Genomic DNA, 26,999 nt, shown 5'->3' with positions numbered 1-26,999 from the left:
GAAAGGACCGCTAGCGTTATAAAGGCGTTAAAAAGGGCATGTCGACGACATTATGGGTAACAGACACGGTTCGGATCAAATATTCAACACATGGAACAGAATTGAGAGACATGAACAACATCGGCATTTACTCCAGGTTATCAACGCAGAGAACCTTTTGACAGACGTGAACTTGACGACCTCTCGGAACGTCTCTCGCTGCTTCTGTTGCGTTGTTTTGGTTGTACTTGTACTTTCTTCAGCAGTGTTCTCATAATAAGACTGAAAATTACTCTCTGGCACTCCGGCACTATCAAAAGCGTAGTTGTATCCACCCGCCCCAGCTGCCATCCCATAGTTGCCCCCGTCAAACAAGACAGCATACCCATCGTCATAGTAATATCCTCCTCCTCCGCCTCCATAGTAATATCCTGGATAGTTAATTCCAGGTTCTATAATATTCATCAACCCACCCATTTGTTATTTCATTGAAGTCTTTCATTCAACATTAGCATTACAAACGCTTACAGAAAACTAGATCCACCAGGGTCAGAAAATCTATCGAGGAGTTCTAAGCTGAGCTCTGCAGCAGTTAGAGCAACAAATCGCGAACAATAATCTCTGAATTTGGTTTTTAAAACTGCATAAGTCATGCAGCTACGTGTGCCACCTCCTTACCTCTGACTAATTCTCACAAGACTGACATGATAATATTTTTATAGATTGATTAAGAATGCGAACAACCTTAACAATGTGGTAGGTTTGAAAATAGACGAGAAATAAGAAGTGATCAAAATCAACATTTGAAGAAAGTCACCCGTAAATCCCAAGCCCCAAGAAAAACAATCGGAAGATTTTCCAACCCTCGGAAAAGAGCCAGTAACTGACCGCCATTCTTAGAACCCAAGAATAGAAATGAGCGATCATGTATGACGAGCTACACAGATAAGTTATACAGGGTGAAGTTGTGAATGACAGCAAAAGAGTGTTAGTAAGCCTCGCAGTCGAAAGAGCCCAGAAAAAGAAACAATCAGAATCTGAGCAGAAGGTGAACTCAGCAGAAGGAGAGACAAATCGCAAGGAAGGAGAGCAAAGCACATCAATCAGTTCAGATCACCACTCCCTTCTTTTCATCACCTGGTTGGGAGCAGTTTGAACTTGATGACCTCTAGAAAGTCCCGTCTCTCCTTCGCCTTCTGCTGCCCGTTCTCGTTCTCAGAACTATCCTTCTCATCATCTGACAAGTCATTGTTACCGAGGTCATTGTCTCTCGCATTTGGGGCAAAAGCTCCTTCAGCTTCAGGGACATCGTCCGCAACGGCAAACAGAATGTCTTCTCGGAAATCTTCCATTGAACAACAAATCAAATGAGACTATAGTTCAAGCCCATTTGTAGCATTTTGAAAAACGAAAGATATTTCTCTGCTAACACAAACACTCCTTTTTCTTTCAATATATGTTTCTTCAAAAGGAACAAATTATTTCTTTTTTTTTCAACGTCTCCTGAGCACTAAACTTAATACATTAAATACAACAAATAGGTTCACTTTTGTTTTATTTAAAAACCTAATGCGAATGATCCGATCCTTAGAGAAACTAAATACCGAAACGACAAAACCGCATCAATAACGGGCTAAAATTTATAAATAATTCAGTAAAAACGCATCGTGCAAATAAAAAAAGGCGTTAGTTACAAATGGGAAACATTAAATATGCTCACTAATTTTAGAATAAAAATCTAATCGGACATTTGACAATTTTGACAATGTGTCATTGAGACCACGGGAAGAGACCACAAATAAAAACGAGCAAAACTCAAGAATTAACAGTTATTTTATGAGGACAGATAACATAAGAGTCAAAATGCATTACACGCCCAATAACTCTAGAAATTCATTCAAAAATCATTTAACTGCGCGCTTTTTCGCTTTCTTTTGTACGCTGAAGTAACTAAAATTACTACCACAATTTGACTTCTCGCTGACATCAAGAAGTCCAAAAATTTGTGTCAAAAATATTAGCTCCCCAAAAGGACAAAAAACCTCTGGTTTCTAAAAAGAGAGCGCTCAAAACAATCGCCTTTGAGAGAAGGGCGTTGGCCATTAAGAATGAACAAAAGTTCAAATAAACATCAAAACTCTGTGTTATTTTGATGGAATAATCTGGTCGTTAGATTTATCCAGATACTCAAATCGAAGGTAGAGGAGTTAGAGATTAGCGCAGATAGAGGAGTTAGTTTCAATACCAAAAAGTACTTCTGCCTGTTGTTAAGACCAATCAGTTTAAATCACAAACCAAAGAATTTAACAAGCCAAAGACCTGACTATCAACCGAATTAGATGACCCTTTGAAAGCCAACAAGCTCTGTAACTTCTAGAAAACAAATTCACAAATAAAACTATAGAAAGTAAAGAAAATTTAACAAGAAAAGTATATACGGAGCCGGTAGGTAGGTGAGATAGCTCATCGGGTTGAATAGTCAGGAGGGACAGCTTTGGGAAGAAAACTTTTCAAAATAACCGTTTAACCTTGAATTGCACCAACATTACTGAAAAGTAGAAACTAAGCTACTGATAAATTCAGATGTTCGAAGCCAGAAAACAATGTTCTAAAAAATAAAATGAAGTACAAGTCATGGTTATGAATTAAGTTGCTTCAGCTAAAAAAAAACAGCCGGTAGAATACCGCAAGAGACTTGCAGAGTGGTGCAATGTATCTCGTTGGCACTTGGGGGTACGTAGGTGAAGGGTAGGTAAGTTGGTTCGAGGGGTAGGTAGCTTATCCAGGGGTGGGGGGGGGGGCAGGTGAGTATCTGGGGGGGGGGGGGGGGGGAGGGGGGAGGAGGGAGGTATGTATCGGGTGGGAGGGGAAAGAAGTGTTAGCGGAAACAGTGACAGTTTGGGGGGGGGGGGGGGAGTAGGTTGGGGGAGGTGGTTGGATCATTTTGAATAATGAGGATGAACTGTCAGGGAGGATAAACTTCTTAAAAAGACCTTTCATTTTTCGAAATTGAATATTACCAGCAGTTATTTATTACTATACACTAGAGACTGGGCTAGTGTTGAAATCCAAATTTTGCAAAGAGAAGTCAATGTATGAAGACAGAGAAGTAAAAATTAATAGCCAGTTGAATACGGTAAACGACTCGAAGAGTCGTGTAATAGAATCAACAACTAACCTTCTCTTGACCCGAAATGAAAAACGGAAAATTAATGGCCGAATGAAATTATAGGATTGAACACAATTTCTAGTTTAGAAGAGGGGGCGGGGGTTAGTGCTAGTTGGGCAGGAAGGGGCGGGGGTAAGAAGATAGATGAGTGGAGTGAGTGGTGGTATCAGAGGAGATAGGTAGTTGGGGTGGAGAGGGTGAGGAGATGGGAGAGGGGGTGATTGCATGGGATTAGGCAATTGAGGGGTTGTTGGTATAAGGAGGGACAATTTGACCTTGAATCTTAGCAACAAATCCTAAATTCTACATTAAAAACTCAGCTAATATTAAAGTCTCTTTTTCGAAAAGAGAAGTCATCGTTCAAAAACCGACGTAAATGTTCAAACAGAAAGAATTCAGTCTGTCTTAAAGAATTCAGTCTGAATTAACTTATCTCAGTTAAAAAAAACTGTAGAATACCAATACCTCTCTTCGGGTCATAAGAAACGACAGCTCCGACAGAACAGCCTTCGAGAGGCTGATGGCTGCTATAAATAAATACAAGCAGACAACTTGGCTAACTCACACAGGACAAATGGACTCCACTCTTCATTATCAGCTGGTGATTAAAAAATTCTTTTGCACGTTGGCAATAAAATATTTAAAAGGCCTTGAGCCACTAAAACGTACTCTGACCAAACGACTTTGAACAGGACGTTTTCTAAGAAGTGACGCCTGATTTTGGGTGCAGTCGATGTCGACTCGGAGTCATCGGACCTCTGAATGGAGTTATCTAGGAACTCTTTTTCAAGTTTAGGAGATGCCACGTTGAAACTGCCTCCCATTATTGCCATAAAAGGCATGGGCATCCGGGGTTCTAATAAAGTCACGAACATTTATCAACAACAGTACCAGAAACATAAGTCAGAAATCAATAAGAGACAATCGTAAGGATTACCAACGACATCTTTAGTGTAAAACAAACTTTGTCTTAAATTGACGGTGTCAATTCAACAAAGATATGAGTGTTCTGACAATGATAATGGTTTATGTAGTCTAACAATAGATAGAGCGAGCTATTACAATGTATAATATACCATATGCACGTGAAAATGAAAGAATCCTACATTTCAAAAACAGTTTTAAGATTTCTTTGAAAAATTCACTCATGATGGATCACATCTTTCATTTTCAAAATATGAAAATAATGCAGTCGATCAATTTCAGCAACAAAACTCCTAAACATTTGCATTTTTACACATCCATATAAGCCTAGAGCTAAACAATAAGGCACAAAAATGTCACACTATGGATCCTTAGAAATCACACCCAAAACGGCTGGAAACTACTGGTCCTAAGGTCGATGACAAAAAAATACGGATAAGAAATTTCAAATCTGACAAAAAGTGAAAACTTTTTTCAAAATAGTGACTTTAATGATTGAAAACACATTGAGAAGGCATGTGATATCTTTTTAATATTTTCACGGAAAAACAGAGATAAAAGTAAAACAAAAATTCTAAAAGAATTCTCTTAAATTATTCAAAAATGATATTCACGTAAAAATAATCATTAGCTCAAAACAAAAAACTTTAACAGAATGTGTCTTGCCGCATAAAAAACCGATGCCACCTATCATCAGCGAAACTAAAAAGCAAACAATGAACAACAAATAAGGGTTAAATTTTTCATAAACAAATTACAAAAGCCAACAAATATCATCTGGGTACATTAAATAGGTTTACTTACTTTCCATCAGAAAGCCACCCGGACCTGTCATTGACAAGATGAAGTACCAAGAAAACAAAAACACAACAACCAATAGGGCAAAACACAAAACTTGGTAATATTTCATGAAAGCAAAGCTCGTGAAAGTAATCAAAAACACAAAATAGCCGACAGAAACATAGTCGGACGCATTGCTCTCGAACGACAGACGTTGGCATTTTCAATTAGAACTTCGATATTATTAGCGTAACTTCGATATTATTTATGGGTGCAAAAACTTCCATTCTGGGGACCGAACCCCAACCCCGGTTGACAGCCTGGCATCTTCACCACTCAGCTACACAGGCAATTACTCATTCGCTCACAGTTGGTTTTACCAACGACCTTGATTTCAGAACGCCTGAAATTTAATCAATCAAAAGTGAAGAACGAAAGTGTGAAAAGGTCAGCCAAGACGTCAACGAAAAAAGCGTCACTTTTGCATAAAAAACACACACGTTTACAAAAATTCTCCAAACTTTGTTCGAGAGCAATTACTAATAGCTCTATGATCAAATCACCGCAATTTTTTTTTTTTAAAAACTATTTTTGAGCGAACGAGATATCAAAATTCGCAAGACCAGCAAAAAATGCAGTTCACAAATCAAACTTTTCGTGAAAAGGAGGACATCCTAAGACGAACGTCAATTCCTCCTCTTTTTTGATGAGGCTCGACATTCCCGCTCAAGAGCTTTTTCACTCACAAGGGTGGGGGGTCAAAAATGTTCGAACAAGTGTTTGAACTACCCTTACAAAGCATCATTTTTGTCCGCAAACGCATGAATTACAATACTGACAGTAACTAGGAAGATATAATTTGCCGCCCATTTGTTTCTTAGAAGAGCAACTTCACAAACAACCGTCCAGTTAAAAAAGGCAAAATTCATGATGGCAAAATTATCGTCAACCATATGCTGAAAATCGTAAAAATGGCAACACTAGCTTTTCAAAACAAGTACTATTTTACTCCATCTAGAAATTTAACTACTCAAAATTATGATGGTGTTTCTAAAATTTAATCATCAGCCCAGCGTAATAAACTTCAGAACTATTATAACACTTTGAAGATTGTGTTTGATTTATTCGGTGTGGGTCTGAAGAAATATTATAGATAACAATTGAAATACTGAGACGCCCTTACCGTATTGGTTCTCTTTCTTTCCAGGAACTGTCACTTTTCCAGAGGAGATGAAGACAAAGCCAGCATCCTGAAATCGAACAGTTCAGCTGCCTCTAGTTTGATAAGCATTCAGTCAAAAATAAAACAAACCAACAAATGTAGGAAGGATTGCTCTTGAACGACAGGCGAGGCAATTTAAATTCATGGTGTTTAGTCTAGATCAATTTTTCTTTATGGGTGCAAAAAAACCTTAATCCCACCGGGAATCGAACCGAATATAATGTGCCAGTATTAATAAATGATATCTGTTCTTACTTCAATAGTGTCCATAGCATTTCCAGAACTGGATGGGAGAGGGAACCAGCAGAAGAATATGATGGGATAGCCTCCATCATCCCCATGGTTGTTAGAACTATCCTCCTCAGCCATCGCTTCCACAAACTGCAATCAAAACAATTTCATTCAATCTTGGTTGAACATGCTCAATCTTTTCTGTTTATTTCTCCGAGTACATCACGCTCTCAAAGTTCCCGTGTATGCTTTTGATGTAGGGTGTGGGTATGCATTCAATTTCACTCTACTAAGCTGAGGAAACTTAGCAGACACAAAACTTAACGGAAAAGATTGGAAAGTAATTTGGGATTCGAAAGGTATTCGTACAATAGGCTATCTTAGGTTGATTTTAGTATCAATATCAAAATCTCCATTTCAACAAAGCTCAAAACAACTTTATGCCGATGGCGCACGCTGTACAATATCATCGCAGTTCTATGCTCCTAACAGATAACTCAGCACAGATTTGAAATATAATACAAACATTTATGATTTTGCAAATATTTAACACTTTTACTTGAAAACTTACCAGAAAAAGTTATAAGTGACTTATCGAGACACTTATGCATTCACTTTCTGATTTTGTTACGGCTTAAAAACTTTTCAACTTTGAGGAAACAGTTTCCTGACGGTGCACTTTTTTGTTAGTGTCTTTCTTTGTATGTGGGTGAGAAATGGCTAGGAGATCTTCAGTCTCAGCTTAGTAAATCTGCAGTCTCAAACAAAAACAGTAAAAAAACAGACCAAAAATATTCGTCTTTTTATTGAAGTCCGATATGTTATATTTTGATTAAAAATCTTTACAAGTTTTTGCTGCCTCTATTAGCAGCTCTCAAATAACCATGATTTAGAGTGACACACGCCCATTTGATCTTATCTCTTTGAATTAAAGTAACTAAAAGTCAACTTCAAAGTGAGGAAGTCATTTTTGAGAGTGAGGTAAGTCAAGTGTGACCAAAAATTTAATCACACGAATGAACAAAAAATTTGCTCAACTAAAAGCGAAAAATGATGTCTCGCACGCACTTCAGTTGAAATTGCATGAACGAATGAACAAAAGACAGATTTGAAGTGGTTGTGACGTCAGACGGTCGTAACTAAAATCTTGACGACGAAACAAAAACGTAGCAGGACAAGTCCTGACGTACAATTCGAAGAATTTTCAACAACTAAACAAATAAATTAGACCTAGAACGGACTATGACTGAATTGGGAAAACCATTTCTAAAAAATAGTTTAAAAAAATAAAAACATACCCGGCACATTGCCGGAAAAAAGCCGCCGTTGATTCCAATAAGCATGATTGGGATTCAAAGAATAGACATTGAAAAAATAAGATTTTTGTACAAAAACATTTTTAAGTCCAATTTATTTTGATGGCATTTCGTAGTGAAACATACTTCTGTTTCTTAGAGAGAGGCTACAGGGGCTACTATCAATACCAATAAGCATTAGAGATGGTAACTAAGACTTATCGGAACGACGTTCAAATAGCAGGCATTTAAAATTGGTCTTTATGGATTTATCCCGTTTCTATTTCTGACTTCAATTTTTTATACTGACTCTGTTCATTTGGAATTGCTTTAATGAGCAACTGATGTTTTAACTCACTTTTAGCAGAATGAGAGAAACTAGCCTAGAGAAGTCAAAAAGATTTCACGCAAAATGTTAAAAAAAAGCAGCAAAATGAGGTAAAGCGAAAAAATGAAGTGAAACTACAACGGACCTACAACGGACTATGAGTGAATTGGAAAAAACTTTTCTAGAAAAAATCAGATAAAAAAGAAAACAGAAAATTAACGTCAAAATGCCGATAGCGAGAAAAAACCACTAGCGAGAAATGTAAATTGATTCTAACAAAAAACTAGGCCTAAAATGAACTATGAATGGATCAGAAAAACCATTTAGAAAAAAGATTGAATCCAACAAACGGAAAAAAACAGTAGAAATCGAAGTGAAATTGCCGCACGTGAACAAAAAACCGCTAGCAAGAAAGCGAAATTTTGTTCAAACACCGTTTTCTCAATCTAAATAGAGCGAAAAAAAATCACGACGCAAAACCACTCGCTTTTTCGCTCCATTTCCTGTTATGGCGTGACCAAAATCACTACACCAATTTGACTTCAAAAATCAGGAAAATGTGTGAAGAGATCTTAAAAAAATGACAGCGCCCCAATATAATTCAAATTCTTTGAATTGTAAAAAAAATTAGGAGCGCTATAATAGCCGGCTGAGAAGATGAGGGCGGCTATTAAACAAAAACAGAAAATCAATCCCAAAATGCCACACGTGAACAAAAAACCACCAATGAACATTTGGTTGCAAAACTAGGCCTAGATCGACTATGAAAGGATTGGGAAAACAACCATTTAGAAAAAAAACCGATCCCAAAAATCGAAAACATAGCCGGCAGATTGCCGGAAAATCGCCGCGATAGACGATTGTCTCCTTTCATGAATTGAAACAACTAAATCATGACAGATCGACCACCAATCCTTTAATAGACCACTTAACTTTTTGGGTTAAATTCGGACTGTCAATTTTATGAGACAGGTCTATAAGGAAAAAGCCCGAAAAAAAAACATTTTAAAAATGATATTCGTAATCAAAAACTCATAATCAAGATTGAGGGCATATAAGTTCGGCACTACTTAGATGCACACTATTAACTAGTGAATGTTCATAAACTTTGAAGTTCCATAAGTTCAGAAGTCATTTTTTTAGTGAGGTAAGTCACGCAATTGGCCTAAAAGCAAAAATGACGTCACGAAAACAAAGCAAAGCAGTAGAGGTCACTGAAGTCATTGAAAAAGTCAATTCCAAGAAGTCATGTCGTCAGAATCATCGATGGAGACGAATTAAAAAACATAACAGTACAAGTCCTGAAATACAATTCAAAGAACTGAAAAAAAACTCAAACGTACTCTACCTGACCAGCCGATCAATTGAACAATGCCCGCCAGAACAAAAAAAAATCATCTCAAAAAAATGAGAAACTAACATTATCAAAACTTTAAAACATACTCATTGCTAAAACTCTTGAAACCTATAAAACTAAGGCAAAATTTCCCTTTAAAAAACCTTTTCAAATACATTTTCAAAACCAAAATTTGTTTCTGAAATTGGTCCAGTATTATATCTGCAAGACCTGAAAAATATTCATTGGCCCTTGACGATCGATTAACTCGAAAATGACCAAAAAATTTGAGAAATCAATCGCAAATTATAAGGAAATGTTGCTGCAAATCTTGTATAAATATCTTCAAAATCATTTCTGTGTCTCTAGATGCTATCCAGCAACCCAATTCCAAGCTTTAAAAACTCATTGGCTCATAGATCGATAGGCAATAATTTTTAGAAAAAATTTCAAACCTCAGAAGGTAGAAATTCGTTCATTAAAATGTTGAAAGCCATTCAATAGCGCCCTAGCAACTAATTAACAACATACTATCAAACTCTGGATGAGGTTATCCAGATACTGAGGCAAGAAAAAATAAATAAAATGCAAATGTTTTGAAAAAACTTGAAAAAAATTGCAAATTCTATCAAAAAACTTCTAAAAGTCGACAGGTTAAAGTGTTGACAACAAATTCATTGAAACTAATAACCAGGCAGTAACTTGTTATCAGAACACGGAATAGGTTTTCTCGCTTTTGACGATGGACGGATATCAAAAACTGACAAAAACTTTAGGAAACCTTTGAAAAATTGCAGATTTTATCCCAAAAATGCTAAAATGCGAGACATTAAAATGTTAAAAACCACTCTATTGTAACTAGAAGCCATGCAATGCCCTATTAACAAACCTCAAAGGAGATTGCCTGGTCCCTGAAGCTGGAAAAACTAAACAAATGATAAAAAACCTAAAATGCGAATTTTTTTTGTGAAAAAAATTGCTAAATTTTGTAATATTCAAAAGTTGAAACCTATTTCATAGCAACTAAAAATTTTTCCGTAACTTATTATTCAACCCCTAATGAGGTTTTCTGGCCCCTGGGACTCAAACAACTTGATTATGACAATAAATGTCAAAAAAAGGAAAATAATTGTCAAAAATGCTAATATTCAAGGTGGCAGAAAGTTGAAAAACATTCAATTATCACTAGAAACTATGCAGTAATCTATCATCAAACATTTTATCAAACCCTAGAGGAGGTTTCTTGGCACCTAGGGCTAAAAAGCTCAAAAAATGACAAAAATTTTCAAAAAACCTAAAAAAAAATTGCAAAAATTATTATCATTTTGTGTGTTTGTGTTTGTAGTAACAAAACTTATAGCTCGTAAAATGGTCATAACAAGCAATTTTATCTAACAAAAGGCCTTCATCAATTTTTTTAAAAAATCAGCATAAGACTAATCAAACAAAAAAACTGAAAAAAATCACACAAAAAAACATGAAAAATTGCACCATTTTGAGCCCGAAAACACCCAAAAATTACCTTTTAACCCTAAATTAAGGCCATCCCAACAGCTGCACCACTATAAGCACTTGAAGGACTATTAAATCCCACTTTGGGCCTCTAATGAAACTTAATGCCCGCTGGGCTTTACCTGTTTATTCCGTTTTGAAAGATCAAAGTCATTGAAAAATGTGTGAACACATCTTAAAAAAAAATACAGCGCACCAATACAATTCAAATTCTTTGAATTGTAAAAAAAACACGTGTCCCCAGTAATAGCCGCCATCGCTTCGCGGCTATTAAAAACCGTAAAAATAGAAGTGAAATTGACGCGTATGAACAAAAAACCACTAGCGAGAAAGCGAGCTTTTGTTCAAACACCGTTTTCTCACTCTACTTGAAAATTAGAGCGAATAAAATTCACGCCGCAAAACCACTCGCTTTTTCGCTCCACTTCCTGTTTCGGTGTGACCAAAATCACCACTCCAATTTGACTTCAAAAATCATGAAAATGTGTTAACAGATCTTAAAAAAAAGACAGCGCCCCAATACAATTCAAATTCTTTGAATTGTAAAAAACCAAGAGAAGGCCAATAATAGCACCAGCTATCGCTGTGCGGCCATTAATAAACTATTTAAATCTGTTTAGCTTTATGTAAGCGAATCTTAGTTCCTGATTCCGCAAAAATTCAAATTCAAATTGATGATTCAAATGCAAAATTTGTGGCAAAAATTCATGGAAGAGATAAATTGACCATTCAATATACTAAGAAACTAACGACGTCGAGATTGATGATATTTTTGTCTCCAGCCAGTGCGATGACTCGAGTGTCCAGTCCGATCAGTGCCACCATTGAGTCAGCAGCCCCAATCTCAACCGTCACAGTTGCATTCTCACCTGGCTCAAAATAGTCTCTACCCTCTGGCAGCGCCACACTCAAATTCACCTGCAAAAGAAACCATCTGATTACTTCTAATATATACTAATTGATGATTCAACATCCGCCAATTTGATTTTGCAGATCTCTATTTCCACACTGTCCTCTCTCTCTCTTATGCAGTATTTTGACGCGAAAATTCCACTCAACATAGAGCTCCAGAAACTGTTTTAAAAAAAGGCCTTCTAATAGATTATTTTTTTCCGCAGCATTTTCAGCTCAATATTTTGTCCCAAAATAGTGAATCTTTTCACTAAATGACAGTAGTTAACATAACCGGCAATGATTAACGAATAACTCACAAACGACTGGCGAGCGGTTGACTTCGGTAGTAGCTAGCTGGCTGAGGAGGCTGGCTTAAGCGTAACTGGCCGGTGAAAGGAGTAGAAAAGTTTTAAAGCAACGAAAGACACAGGAATGCGAGGACATTCGTTGAAACAACTATCTAACTAGTGTGATCGAGCTGTTTCCATATTAAAATGTCTGGATTTACTAACCTGTTCAAAAACCGGAATTTTTGAATGTTTCCATATTAAAATGTCTGGATTTACTAACCTGTTCAAAAACCGGAATTTTTGAATGTGACTATTCGTAGTATCTGAATCAATTACCCCCCCCCCCCCCCCCCCCCCCCAAGCGTTAATGGCACCACTTACACATTATAAGTTGTTGTTTATCTCGTCATTATGAGAAGAAATATGATCTCTCTATTATTATTATTATTTTTATTATCTACAATTATGTGCTTACCGAGTTTTCAAACATGTCGACACTTCTTTCGACGGGGATGATGATTGAAGCAGGGATGACTTCAGTCATTGTGGAATTGGAGACATGGGCAGAGAGGAGGACTATGAAGTTGGGAGTCATTTCGGGGGTGATTTCCACTTCAAACTCGAGAGGGTAAGATGAAGGAGAAATCACTTCCACGTCTCTCACAACACCTGAAAATTCACAACAATCATATATTCATAAATTTCGTCAACTCACACCGAAATGAAAAACTACAAATATCAGAATTGATTCTTTACTCTCTCAATAACCTTTTTCATAAGCATATGTCAACTATATATTTTGAACTGTATTGTAGTGTCCTACAATGATTATTGTTATTTTACTTCTGAAAACTCTACAGTTCTTAGGAAAAAGTGTTTATTTTCAGTTTTCGAAAATCAATAACGGTTGTACAACAAAAAAACGAAGTATGACTAGCCACTGCAACTTGCATAAACCATTATCAGGATGCAAAATGTCAACTCTCGATTATTTTGATCCGATCAAAAAGAAAAATTTTCATAATTAAAACATACCCGGCAGATTGCCGGCAAATAGCGGCGTTGATTCCAATAAGCATGATTGGGATTGAAAGAATAGATATTGAAAAAAAAAAGATTTTTGTACAAAAACAAGTCCAATTTATGTTGATGGCATTTCGTAGTTGAACATACTTCTGTTTCTTAGAGAAAGGCTACAGGGGCTACTACCAATACCAATAAGCGTTAGAGAGAGGTAACTAATACTTATAGGAACGACGTTCAAATAGCGGGCATCTAAAATTGGGCTTTATGGGTTTATCCCGTTTCTATTTCTCACTTCAATTTTTTATTCAGACATTTTGAATTGCTTTGCTGAGCAACTGATGTTCAAAATCACTTTTAGCAGAATGAGAGAAGAGTGGAACTAGCCTAGAGAAGTAAAAAAAGATTTCACGCAAATTGTTGAAAAAGCGGCAAAATGAGGTAAAGCATTTTTTGTTCGACGAAGTAAAAAACATAGCAGGACAGGTCCTGAAATACAATCAAAAAAATTGAATGAAAAACTGAGAAATAATGAGAACCTGACCAGCAGATCAATTGAACAATCCCAGCAAAAAGACAATCTCAAAGTTGAGAAACTAAAATAATCAAACAAATTAAATAAGAAAATAATCATGGATAAAACTCTTGAAGCTTTAATCATGAAGGCCAAATATGATACAATTCAATATACTCATTTACTCACGCACAAGACATGAAAGAGACTCCACTAAAGGTAGATAAACTTGAGAAATTTGACGAACGCTTCAAAAAAACTGACAAGTGCAAAATTTAAAGAACGTTTCTAAATTTTGCGGCAATAAGATGTTCAGAACAATTCTTTGGTCTGTGGTGTTCTGCCATATAAACCACCTGCAACACCTAAAACAGTTTTGTTGGCCAGAAAAGATAGTTAAACTCAGAAATGGCAAAAAATTTTAGAATTAAAAAACAATTAAAAATTTTAACAAAACAATGCTAAAATTCGTGATATTAACATCTTCAGAACTGTTTCATTTTCTCCAGAAACTATAAAGTATTTTTGTTTCAAACCCTAAAAAGTGTCACTGGCTCATAAAGGTCAATAAATTTCAACATGACAATTTTCAGAAATATTGCAAAAAAAAAACAATTAATTTTTATCAAAATATTACAAAAAGTCATGTTATTAAAAAATTGATAACCAATCCATTAACTCTATAAAAATGTGCAGTTACCTATTCATTGCCACTAGAAACTATGCAGTAACCTAGTATTAAACCGTATAGGAAATTCCGTTGCCTTTGATGATTGAGAAACCTAAAAAATGACAAAAACTTTCAAAAAAACTTGCAAGCTTTATCAAAAAATTGCAAAAACTCGTGATGTTAAAATTTTCAAAAAAAATTCCATTAACACTAGAAATTATGCAGTAACCTATTATCAAACCCTGAAGCAGGTTTCCTGAAACCTAGGGCTGAAAAAGCTCAAAAAATGACAAAAGTTTTTAAAAAACTTCTTAAAATTTTTTAAATTGTAAAAATTAGTATAAAATTGCGTGTTTATATCTGGAGTATAAAAACATTTAGCTCTTAAAACGGTCATAGAAAAAAATTATTCCTTGGAAAAGACCTTTATCAACGTTTACAAACCTCAATTTTAGACTGGTTCAACAAAAAATTCGAAAAAATGGCAAAAAAAACGCAAAAAAAATTGGAACATTTTGGGCTCGAAAACTCCTAAAAATGACCTTTTAATCTTAAATAACGGCCTTCCCAGTAGCTTCGCCACCTTAAGCAATTGAAAGACTATTAAACGCGTCTAACCGCCTCTATTGAAAGTTGATGCCCGCTGAGCTTTACCTGTTTATCCCGTTCTGAAAGCTCAAAGTCATGAAAAGTGTGAAAACATCTTACAAAAATAAAAAAAAGACAGCACCAATACAATCCAATGCTTGGATTGTAAAAAAGAGGAGCGCTATAATAGCCGGCTGAGAAGATGAGGGCGGCTATTAAAAAGATTTCATTAGACTAAAGACAATCTCAATAGAATCACCTGCAGAGAGACACCAAATACTGCACCACAGGAAAACTATATTTTTCTGAAAACTGAAAAAGATCTTTAAAATGGACAGTTAAATAATCCGAACCATTCTTAAATTTTTAGTTCTAAACTCTCTGTAAGTATTGACGAAGAATCTACAAAAGCTCAAGAATCTCCAAGAGAGCACTCTGAAAAGTTAAATCCCCTCTGCAACTTCAACGCTAAAAATCGCATTCAAGTTAGTAACGAAATCTCTTCGTCACCAAAGCAATTGAAACATCACACAGAAGTTCAGAAGACAAGCGTAAAAGTTCAGTTGACAGAAAATAATGTTCCCGAACAAATGTGAAAAAATGATCTAGCAAAAATCTGATGAAAGACACGTTTACAATAATTGCTTCAAACATTATTCGAGAGCAATTAATCATACAAAACGGCAAAGACTAGTCCTTCAGAAAAATTGTATTACCATTAGTTCAACGGGAAACTGACAGTAAAAATTCGAAAACCGAATACTGTGTGGTTCAAAATATATTCTTGAAAATAATATCAAAAAAACGTCGGATGCTAGCAAGAAACTCAAAATAGTGAAAAAAAATACCGGATGCTACCAAGAAACTCAAAATAGTGAAAAAAAATACAAAATCTCAAAACTATTCAAGAAGAGTGGGTTTGAATCGCCAAGTGGAAAGGATGGACAGTGGTAGTGTTGACGGTAGGGGTTGTGGGAGGGAGTGAGTACGGGGGGCGGGCTGTTTAACTGAGAGGAGGTAAAGCTTTCAAGATAAAGAACCGCCCTTCACACCATGAAACTGTCTCCTCCAAACAGTTTTCAGTAAATCGCGTAATTAGAGACTAGTAAGAGACTCATAAAGGTCAATAAAATTTCAACATGACTATTTTCAGAAATATTTAAAAAAAAAAAACAATTAAATTTTATCAAAATATTACAAAAACTCATGTTATTAAAAAATTGATAACCAATCCATTACCTCTAGAAAAATGTGCAGTTACTTATTCATTGCCACCAGAAACTATGCAGTAACCTAATATTAAACAAACCGCATAGGAAATTCCGTTGCCTTTGAGGATTGAAAAACCTAAAAAATGACAATAACTTTCAAAAAAACTTGAAAGCTTTATCAAAAAATTGCAAAAACTCGTGATGTTAAAATGTTAAAAAAATTCCATTAACACTAGAAACTATGCTGTAACCTATTATCAAACCCTGAAGCAGGTTTCTTGAAACCTAGGGCTGAAAAAGCTCAAAAAAATGACAAAAGTTTTTTAAAAACTTACTAAAACTTTTTAAATTGTAAAAATTAGTACAAAATTACGTGTTTATATTTGGAGTACCAAAACATTTAGCTCTTAAAACGTTCATAGAAAATACTTATGCCTTGGAAAAGACCTTTATCAACGTTTACAAACCTCAATTTTAGACTGGTTCAACAAAAAATTCGAAAAATGGCGAAAAACGCAAAAAAAAAAAATTGAAACATTTTGGGCTCGAAAACACCTAAAAAAAGCCTTTTAACCTTAAATTACGGTCTTCCCAGTAGCGTCGCCACTCTAAGCAATTGAAAGACTATTAAACGCGTCTAACCGCCTCTATTGAAAGTTGATGCCCGCTGAGCTTTACCTGTTTATCCCGTTCTGAAAGCTCAAAGTCATGAAAAGTGTGAAAACATCTTACAAAAATAAAAAAAAGACAGCACCAATACAATCCAATTCTTGGATTGTAAAAAAGAGGAGCGCTATAATAGCCGGCTGAGAAGATGAGGGCGGCTATTAAAAAGATTTCATTAGACTAAAGACAATCTCAATAGAATCACCTGCAGAGAGACACCAAATACTGCACCACAGGAAAACTATATTTTTCTGAAAACTGAAAAAGATCTTTAAAATGGACAGTTAAATAATCCGAACCATTCTTAAATTTTAGTTCTAAACTCTCTGTAAGTATTGACGAAGAATCTACAAAAGCTCAAGAATCTCCAAGAGAGCACTCTGAAAAGTTAAATCCCCTCTGCAACTTCAACGCTAAAATCGCATTCAAGTTAGTAACGAAATCTCTTCGTCACCAAAGCAATTGAAACATCACACAGAAGTTCAGAAGACAAGCGTAAAAGTTCAGTTGACAGAAAATAATGTTCCCGAACAAATGTGAAAAAATGATCTAGCAAAAATCTGATGAAAGACACGTTTACAATAATTGCTTCAAACATTATTCGAGAGCAATTAATCATACAAAACGGCAAAGACTAGTCCTTCAGAAAAATTGTATTACCATTAGTTCAACGGGAAACTGACAGTAAAAATTCGAAAACCGAATACTGTGTGGTTCAAAATATATTCTTGAAAATAATATCAAAAAACGTCGGATGCTAGCAAGAAACTCAAAATAGTGAAAAAAAATACCGGATGCTACCAAGAAACTCAAAATAGTGAAAAAAAAACAAAATCTCAAAACTATTCAAGAAGAGTGGGTTTGAATCGCCAAGTGGAAAGGATGGACAGTGGTAGTGTTGACGGTAGGGGTTGTGGGAGGGAGTGAGTACGGGGGGCGGGCTGTTTGTAACTGAGAGGAGGTAAAGCTTTCAAGATAAAGAACCGCCCTTCACACCATGAAACTGTCTCCTCCAAACAGTTTTCAGTAAATAGCGTAATTAGAGACTAGTAAGAGACTCATAAAGGTCAATAAAATTTCAACATGACTATTTTCAGAAATATTTAAAAAAAAACAATTAAACTTTATCAAAATATTACAAAAACTCATGTTATTAAAAAATTGATAACCAATCCATTACCTCTAGAAAAATGTGCAGTTACTTATTCATTGCCACCAGAAACTATGCAGTAACCTAATATTAAACAAACCGTATAGGAAATTCCGTTGCCTTTGAGGATTGAAAAACCTAAAAAATGACAATAACTTTCAAAAAAACTTGTAAGCTTTATCAAAAAATTGCAAAAACTCGTGATGTTAAAATGTTAAAAAAATTCCATTAACACTAGAAACTATGCAGTAACCTATTATCAAACCCTGAAGCAGGTTTCTTGAAACCTAGGGCTGAAAAAGCTCAAAAAAATGACAAAAGTTTTTTAAAAACTTACTAAAACTTTTTAAATTGTAAAAATTAGTACAAAATTACGTGTTTATATTTGGAGTACCAAAACATTTAGCTCTTAAAACGGTCATAGAAAATACTTATGCCTTGGAAAAGACCTTTATCAACGTTTACAAACCTCAATTTTAGACTGGTTCAACAAAAAATTCGAAAAATGGCGAAAAAACGCAAAAAAAAAATTGAAACATTTTGGGCTCGAAAACACCTAAAAAAAGCCTTTTAACCTTAAATTACGGTCTTCCCAGTAGCTTCGCCACTCTAAGCAATTGAAGGACTATAAAACGCGTCTAACGGCCTCTAATGAAAGTTGATGCCCGCTGAGCTTTACCTGTTTATCCCGTTCTGAAAGCTCAAAGTCATAAAAGTGTGAAAACATCTTACAAAAATAAAAAAAGACAGAGCACCAATACAATCCAATTCTTGGATTGTAAAAAATAGGAGCGCTATAATAGCCGGCTGAGAAGATGAGGGCGGCTATTAAAAAGATTTCATTAGACTAAAGACAATCTCAATAGAATCACCTGCAGAGAGACACCAAATACTGCACCACAGGAAAACTATATTTTTCTGAAAACTGAAAAAGATCTTTAAAATGGACAGTTAAATAATCCGAACCATTCTTAAATATTAGTTCTAAACTCTCTGTAAGTATTGACGAAGAATCTACAAAAGCTCAAGAATCTCCAAGAGAGCACTCTGAAAAGTTAAATCCCCTCTGCAACTTCAACGCTAAAAATCGCATTCAAGTTAGTAACGAAATCTCTTCGTCACCAAAGCAATTGAAACATCACACAGAAGTTCAGAAGACAAGCGTAAAAGTTCAGTTGACAGAAAATAATGTTCCCGAACAAATGTGAAAAAATGATCTAGCAAAAATCTGATGAAAGACACGTTTACAATAATTGCTTCAAACATTATTCGAGAGCAATTAATCATACAAAACGGCAAAGACTAGTCCTTCAGAAAAATCGTATTACCATTAGTTCAACGGGAAACTGACAGTGGAAATTCGAAAACACCGATTATTGTGTGGTTCAAAATATATTCTTGAAAATAATATCAAAAAAACGTCGGATGCTACCAAGAAACTCAAAATAGTGAAAAAAAATACAAAATCTCAAAACTATTCAAGAAGAGTGGGTCTGAATCGCCAAGTGGAAAGGATGGACAGTGGTAGTGTTGACGGTAGGGGTTGTGGGAGAGAGTGAGTACGGGGGGCGGGCTGTTTGTAACTGAGAGGAGGTAAAGCTTTCAAGATGAAGAACCGCCCTTCACACCATGAAACTGTCTCCTCAAAACAGTGTTCAGTAAATCGCGTACTTAGAGACTAGTAAGGCGTAAGACTCTAAGAAAGCTGCTCAGCCACTCAATGCCCTTTGGGCTTTACCTTTTTATCCCGTTTCTCTGGAAAAAGTGTCAGACGAAGAATCAGTCAAGCAAAAAAAATTGCATGAAAAGAAAATAGGACTAATATAATTGATTCTAACTTCGTTTGAGAGCAATTAAATGTGATCAAAAGGCAAAGCGAAGTTAAAAATAGCCAGCAAAGTGCCGCAAAATAGCCGCCATTGTCGCGCTTGACTCACATTGTGAATAAAACAGAAAAACAGTAAATATCACAGAAATTGACAGAATTTTTCTAAATTTAAAAATTTTATTTGGTGTGCGAATTTTGCATATTCGTTTAGAGTTTGAAATTAAAGTTAGTTCAGCTTCTAAACTGAACGCTATTAGGCAGAATAATAATCCCAGCTAGCAATCGCTTTAAAGAACTTCGATAACGTAATGCACAATGACTTAATGACAGGGCTTTATATGCTTATCCTGTTTCTTTTGATCTTTTAATTTTGCTCTTCTGACATTGAACTTATTCACTAATTTGCGTAACGCATTGCGTGAAAGACTTTAAAAACCAATCAGTTGAGTGAGGTAGGTCAGAAGTCAAAAGTGAAAATCGTGACTTATGTAAAAACGAAAAACATGATCAAACGGTAAAGCGAATTTATCAAGGAGAGCGCCTATTTAATAGCCTTTGAGATGCTGACGGCTGCTATCAATAAGCTTAATACCCATTTCAGCTAGCAAACACTCTAATAAACTTTAACCTAATTTTCAATGACATAATGACCGTGGTTTTACCGGTTTATCTGATCTCTTTTGCTTTTAATCTTTTGACGTTGACAGTATTCACCACATTGCGTTAATTGAATACATGGAATTTAATAGAATTCAAAGAATTAAAAGAATTTAAAATCAATTCAGTTGAAACAGCGAGCGAAGTAAATCAGAAGTCAAACGTGAAAATCGTGACTTATGTAAAACGAAAAACGTGATCAAAAAGTAAACGCGAATTTATAAAGGAGAGCGCCTAAATAATAGCCGTTGAGAGGCTGACATTAACTCCTTTTCATCAACTGTTAATTTTTCGTTTATACCAACCTTTGGTAGAACCAAGGTTAATTTTAAAACACGGTTTCCATTTAACAAATCTTTATAGAATCTATTGAAACTGCGGATTCGATAATCATGGTTAAATTAGCTCCCGAATTGGAAAATAAGCTCAAACCTAATACCAGTTAGCAGCATAATCTAAGGAACTTTGACAACTTAACGGAGTAACTTTTCAAAAATCAAGTCTTAGTGCCTGGCGTTATTGTTTTATCCCGTTTCTTTTTTGACCTTAAACGCATTCGATTAAATTAGCGAAGAATTGGTGACTTTTGTTAAAAAACGAAACAACCGACTAACGTCGGGCGAATTGGTCTCAAATGACTAGCGAGCAGGCTGGCTGCGGTTTAGGTGGACTAGCTTTAGCTTAATTGAAATGGCGGGGGTGCGTGAGGGGTCACATTCTAAAGTTTCGCACTTTCGGTTGTAGGTAAAACCATCGCCTGAATACATACTACTTCGGGTTTTAAAATATGTAAAACACCAACGCTTTTTCGAGTTGTGAAACCTGTAAAAATTTTAGAAATACCAAAAAAACAGCACTAAAAAACGGAAAGGGTGAATTTATTACCCGCTTGAAGTAAGAGTACTGACCTCTGGATTTGATCAAACGGAAGATGGACTGTACTGTAGACTGCTGTGATTCAGGAAATACGTTGACAGAAAGACAGGCTTTAGAGCCAGAGACATATGTGGTTGTAGAGTCACACATCTCCACACTTAGAAACACCTGAAAATAGTCACTCTCAGTCAAAGGCTTTCGAACTCTTCCGAATGATAGTCGAACCCAATGTTGAACTTAATTGCTCTTTTTGAATGGAGTGACATTTCTCCTGAACAAGATATTATTCTGTGTTTCAAAGCAATGTTAAGTAACGCTTCTAAGCGATACGCACAACACTAGGAGTACAGAACTATTTATTTACATCTATCTTCAGGCGACAGTCACCCCCTGAATCTAATTGTCTGAACTTCTGCCAATAATTCGAGCCTACATGGCTGCAAAAGAAGTTCAAAGCACCAAATTGCAGACGCGAAATCAGCCCCGTAGTCGTTAGAAAACTGCAATATTTATAAAGATATTACTACACGTACTCCGCAGATTGCCGGAAAATATCTGCATTGATTCCCGGTTGGGATTGAAAGACCTAACACAATTGGAAAGCGTTGTAGAAAACATTTTAAAAAGAGCAAGCTATTTTGATTTGATTTTGTAGTCAGAAATACTCCTATTTCCTAATGAGCAGATACAGAGATTAGTATCATTACCAATTAATATTAGACTTGGTTACAAAGAGTAATTGGAACCAAGTTGAAAATGTGGGCATCTAAAACTGGACTTCACGAGGTTCTCTTTTATAGTTCTGGTTCATTTTCCGATAATTACTCTGAGAAAATGCAGTTGAACAAGCTTGTTGCGACAGTCCAACAAAATTTTCTAATATACTGTTCCTAATCAGTCAGTTATCGACAGCATGACACACCCTAAACATTAATCAAAACGAATAAAAGCAAATTCGTGTAAAAATATCAGTTATTTCAGAAAAAAACTGTCCTATCAAACATTCAAATCTCTCTTCTCAGTAACAATGTCCATGCAAAAGTTCTCGTCTAAAACAACAGGAAAAACAATACAGAAAAGCGCCAATCTATTTTTAAAAACAAGCAAAAGAAGCTTCACATAAGCAATTTTTCATTTAAAAAATATTAAAAACTCATGAAATCAAAAGCTTGCTGAAACCTCTATAAAAACTAACTTCATCGCAAAAAAAAAACAATCTGGAAGACGATAACTTGAAAAAGAAAACCCGCTAAAAGGTGTCTAAAACGGCAAAAAAAGCTCAAAATTGCTAATGGCTTATATATGCATTAAACGTCTAGTTACTTGTATATTTAAGTGCCAGAAACCATTTCGGCAGAATAATCTCAGCCAACGAGTCAAAACGGCAAAAACTGCTGCACGTTAACACGAAAATCGGTCCACTGAATCAAAATTTTTACACCTATATTTCTTACTTTCACTAAAAACAGGCATAAACATAAATCACTCTTTTCTCTGCTCTTTGATTTTATTCAGCAGTTTCAACGCATACCTTTCACATCAGGCATTGACTTTTACATCTGTTCTCAATACACTTCTAAAAAATAACCGGAAGATTCCGGAATTGACTCGAAGCAGAAACTCGCGTTGGCCCCGGTCATTTTCAGACTTCTCCACTACGAATATTATAAACATTTCATCCAATTATACTAATCGTATTTGAAAAAAAAAATGCAAGGATAAATGAGAAAACAAAATCTGATAACAATTTCCTAAAAGCTGCGACTCAAGACATAGCCAGCAGATTGCCGAAAATAGCCGCCATTGCCCCGCTTATGCACATCGGGATTGGAACAGAAAACGAGAAAAGAAGAGACAAAAATTGACCTAATTTTTTTGTTCTTTCAGTTTCAAAAAATGCTCTAATTTGACGTGCAGTTTCAGTTAGATTCCAAAACTATACATCATTCAGCTTCTAAAATAAAAGCTAATCAGCTTAATACCAATGTCAGCTAGCAAACACTCTAATGAACTTGATAACCTAATGCTGAATGACTTAATGACCGCGCTTTATCGTTCATCCCGTTCCTTTTGATTTTGCTCTTTTGACTTTGACAGCATACAACATATGTCGTAATTCAATGACTGCTTTAAATCCATTCAATTGAAACAGTGAGTGCGGTAAGTCAGATGTCAAACGTGAAAATCGTGACCTATGCAAAACAAAAAAGGTGATCAACAAGTAACACGAATTTAAAAAAGGAGAGCGCCTAAATAATAGCCGTTGAGAGGCTGACGGCTGCTATTAAAAAACCCTTATTCCTTTATACCGTGCCATGTAGTTAAGTTTTGGAGGTCAACAAAAAGGTAGATCACGAAAAGAAAACTCAAAATCAAACAAAGCCGGCAAATTGCCGGAAAAAAGCTGCCGTTCAGAGGTTGACGGCGGCTATAAAACAAATATTTTGAAAAAACTGTATTGAATTGATGAAGTTGCTGATGAAACACATAATGCGTATTTTAAAAATGGAAAGTGTTGAAAAATTAACATTGCCGGCAAATTGCCAACAAAATAGCCACCGTTGAATCCCCCGCCCGACCTTGCTATTGAAAGAATAAGAGAAAAAAATTATTTATAAAAGGACAGCCTAATTTTTTCCAAGATTAAAAAAAATAACTTGCTCCGCAGTCTTCTTAAATTCAAAATATTTGTTGAATTGAGCCTCTAAATTGGAAGGGAATAAGCTTAATATTAACAGCCAAGAGCAGTATACTCTGGTAAAAACTTTCATATTTTATAGCACCACCTCTTCGAAAAATTTGTCTTACCGCCCGGGTTTTATTGGTTTATTCCGTATCGTTTGATTGCGGTTTCTGACCTTGAGGGCATTCGCCAAATTTTGCTGAATGAATTCCAATTCAACTCAATTGAAAAATCGTGAGCTTCACAAGTCGAACATGAAAATAACGATTTATGTAAAATGAAATATCATTAAAAAATGCAGGACAAGTCCTGGAATACAATTCAAAGAAATGAATTAACAAAAGATCCAGCAAAAAACATTTTAACATCAAACAAAGGCAGTCAACAAAGCCGATTACCCTTTATCCGCAAAAACGAACAAAAAAATCTTTTTCCAAGAATTAATGTTTCAGGAATCACTCAATAATAACACAAAAAGAAAATCAGTACACATATAACAACCTTGTGGAAATCAATGAAAGATGAAGCGAAAAGGTGCAAAAGCTAAAATTGGCAAAAATCAGAGTATCTTTGAAAGTCAGTGGCGTCAAAGTAAGAGAGCCTCCTAATCTACATGTCAAATTGCCGAAAAATAGCTATCGTTGACACCCCTGACCAACTTTGGCATTGAAACAAGTGGCAGAAAAAATAAGATAAAAACTGACAACCGAAATTGTTCTAAGTTTTAAACAGTGTTCTAATTTGAGCTGCCGTTTTATTAGTTCGGAGCAACAGTGGTGGGGGGTCAATCTCTCAGAAACGCCCTTCGCACCATAAGTATAAGCCTCCAAAACAGATTCTGTGAATCGCATACTTGAAGACTAGTGAGCTGAAAGGCCCTAAGAAAACTTAATACCCTCCGGGCGCTACCTGTTAATCCCGTTTTTGAGGACGAAAAGTCAAATGGGCCAGACGAAAAATTGGTTCACCGAAAAATCGCATTAAAAAAGACCGACAGGACTAATATAATTGCTACAAACTACGTTTGGGAGCAATTAAACAAATCCATTGAAACTAACAAACATGCAGTAACTTTTTATCAGACCGTGGAATAGGTTTTCTGGCACTTGAGAATGGACAAATATCAAAAGTTGAGAGCAATTAATAAAAATATTCTACTAATATTCCACCGAGACGTTCTACCAGTACTCCTCTTCAAGTCGTAATAAAACCGCAATAATTGCCAGCTGAAAAAAATGTCGGCGGCAATTAAACCATGTACTGTTTCTTGAAAAGAGGTATCTTCGCGATAATTCTCGAATATCAAATATCTAAAATATCAGTGTAGCAAGCTTTATGTTAGCTATATTCACGTACGGATAGAACTAAATGTTTTCTGTGCGTACATTCTCAGCTGATTCTTCCAAATTGAGTGAAATATGCACAATGTTAACCGTGTTGGTACCCTGAAAGGAAAGCTACGGAGAATTCCTATCTTGGAGTTGGATTTTTAACAGAATGTCACGGTTCACGAAATTTTGCCTAAGAATCAAAGAAAGCGGTTCAGAGTGACAAAAAATCCCACAGCGCGAGGAAGTTGATTGTACCACAATTAAATTACCTGAATGTGATTTTTTAACAATCACCATTTCGTACCTAGTAAAAATGTCCCTTCTTATCTTAGCTATACCTATTAACATTTATAATTAGCCAACAGTTCAGATAGACTAACAATACTATAAGCGGGAAGGGAGGGTGGCCTGAACAACCATAAACCCGACGACCATTCTAAAAAACAAGAGCGATCACTTCAACTGTCAAGTCCTTTATCTCTATCTCTGCTCGAAGCTGAACTAAGGCAACAACAAATCATACCTGAAACAATAGAGGAGAAAGAGCTTGATATCAAATCGAAAAAGACGAGAATTGAATAAGAACAAGATTCGCTCACTTGAGCTAGTGAAAAGAGAGAATCAATCTAGTTAAACGCTATGCCATTGAAGCGATATCACTTTGACCAAACCAAAAGAAAGTTTCGTGATGGCATTGCCCTTCACTATGGTTGGGCCCCAGTAAAGATGCCATCAATATGTGAATGCAATGAAAACTTCACTGTGGCGCATACCTTCCACTATTAGAAAGGAAGATACACCCACATGAGATACAATGAACTTCGCGATTCCTTTGCGAATTTGTTAAGTGATGTCTGTCATGATGTCGAGATCGAACCTCATCTTCAGCCGTTGCAACGGGAAAAATCTTTGCTCTTAAATAAACAACTGATGACGCAGGATTATATATCAAGGCCAACGGGACTGTGTGAATAAGGTTCAAAATCTATTTTGATGTTAAAGTTTTCAACCCGCTGGCAAAAAGTTGCCCTGAAAGCAGTAGCGAAGCCTACAAATATCATGAATCTATCAAAAAGAACAAGTAAGAGCAAAGAATAACTGAGGTTGAGAAAGCAACATTTTGTCCGCTTGTCTTAGCATGCACTGGTGGAGCTGGCCCATGAGCTTCAAAAGCGCTGAAACAACTAGCATCAAAGCTCTCTGCGCAAAAGAAAAGACAGCTACTCTGATATCATATCATATCTAAGGACAGAAATCTACTTTGCTCTCCTGAGGAGTTCCATCCTCTTGATTCGCGGGTCAAGGACGTTTAGGCGTTGCGAAATTGTTGATGCTTCGATGGGAGCTGTGGTTGAAGAAGGGAGTCTGTTAGTTTGACTCCTCTACTTTTGTCATTAGTTAATTATTTTCTAATGCTGCGTCTTTTGCTTTACTTCCTCAGCTGATGTTAATATATACAATCATTCTATTGATATTTAAACAATACGAAATGCTTTATGAAGATGTAGTGCTGGGAGGGCGCCGGACCAGCAAATATTCACCCAGTGTTAGGGAGGGGCATTTCTTAATCATTTCTTCTGGATCACGCTGCGGTCTAATGCGCTGCGGATGCGTCACGGAAATCTCGCTAAATCCCCTATCAGTTAACCAAAATTTTTTCACCCACCCCTCCTCTTAATTCACCCTCATTTAAATTGGGGTAATCAACAATCAAAACACAAAGGTCTTGTTGAAAAATTTTGGTGTTAACGCATAAAATACGGGAAACGCGGGGTTTGAGTTGAAAAATTTGCGGGGTTAAATGAGATAAGGGTGGAAAGAAGTAGAACCCATCTTTTGGCT

The 26,999-nt window shown here is 35.9% G+C and overlaps 1 protein-coding gene across 1 annotated transcript in view; it reads right to left on the bottom strand.

Moving 5' to 3' along the window:
* LOC142353372 (pregnancy zone protein-like) overlaps positions 1 to 26,999 on the bottom strand; it is a 153,043-nt gene that overhangs the window by 79,864 nt on the left and 46,180 nt on the right. Inside the window, exons 12-17 of the mRNA XM_075405604.1 lie at positions 21,176 to 21,311; positions 12,436 to 12,629; positions 11,527 to 11,694; positions 6,330 to 6,455; positions 6,036 to 6,102; positions 155 to 431 (exon numbers count right to left, since the gene is read on the bottom strand). Of these exons, the coding sequence (XP_075261719.1) occupies positions 155 to 431; positions 6,036 to 6,102; positions 6,330 to 6,455; positions 11,527 to 11,694; positions 12,436 to 12,629; positions 21,176 to 21,311 (968 nt within the window). The remainder of the gene's footprint in view (positions 1 to 154; positions 432 to 6,035; positions 6,103 to 6,329; positions 6,456 to 11,526; positions 11,695 to 12,435; positions 12,630 to 21,175; positions 21,312 to 26,999) is intronic.

The sequence above is a fragment of the Convolutriloba macropyga genome, chromosome 14, assembly GCF_964194025.1.
Source record: "Convolutriloba macropyga chromosome 14, txConMacr16.3, whole genome shotgun sequence".
Classification (NCBI taxonomy): domain Eukaryota; kingdom Metazoa; phylum Xenacoelomorpha; order Acoela; family Convolutidae; genus Convolutriloba; species Convolutriloba macropyga.
Note: the sequence above shows the minus strand (reverse complement) of the source record. Positions and strands in the feature narration are given on the sequence as shown.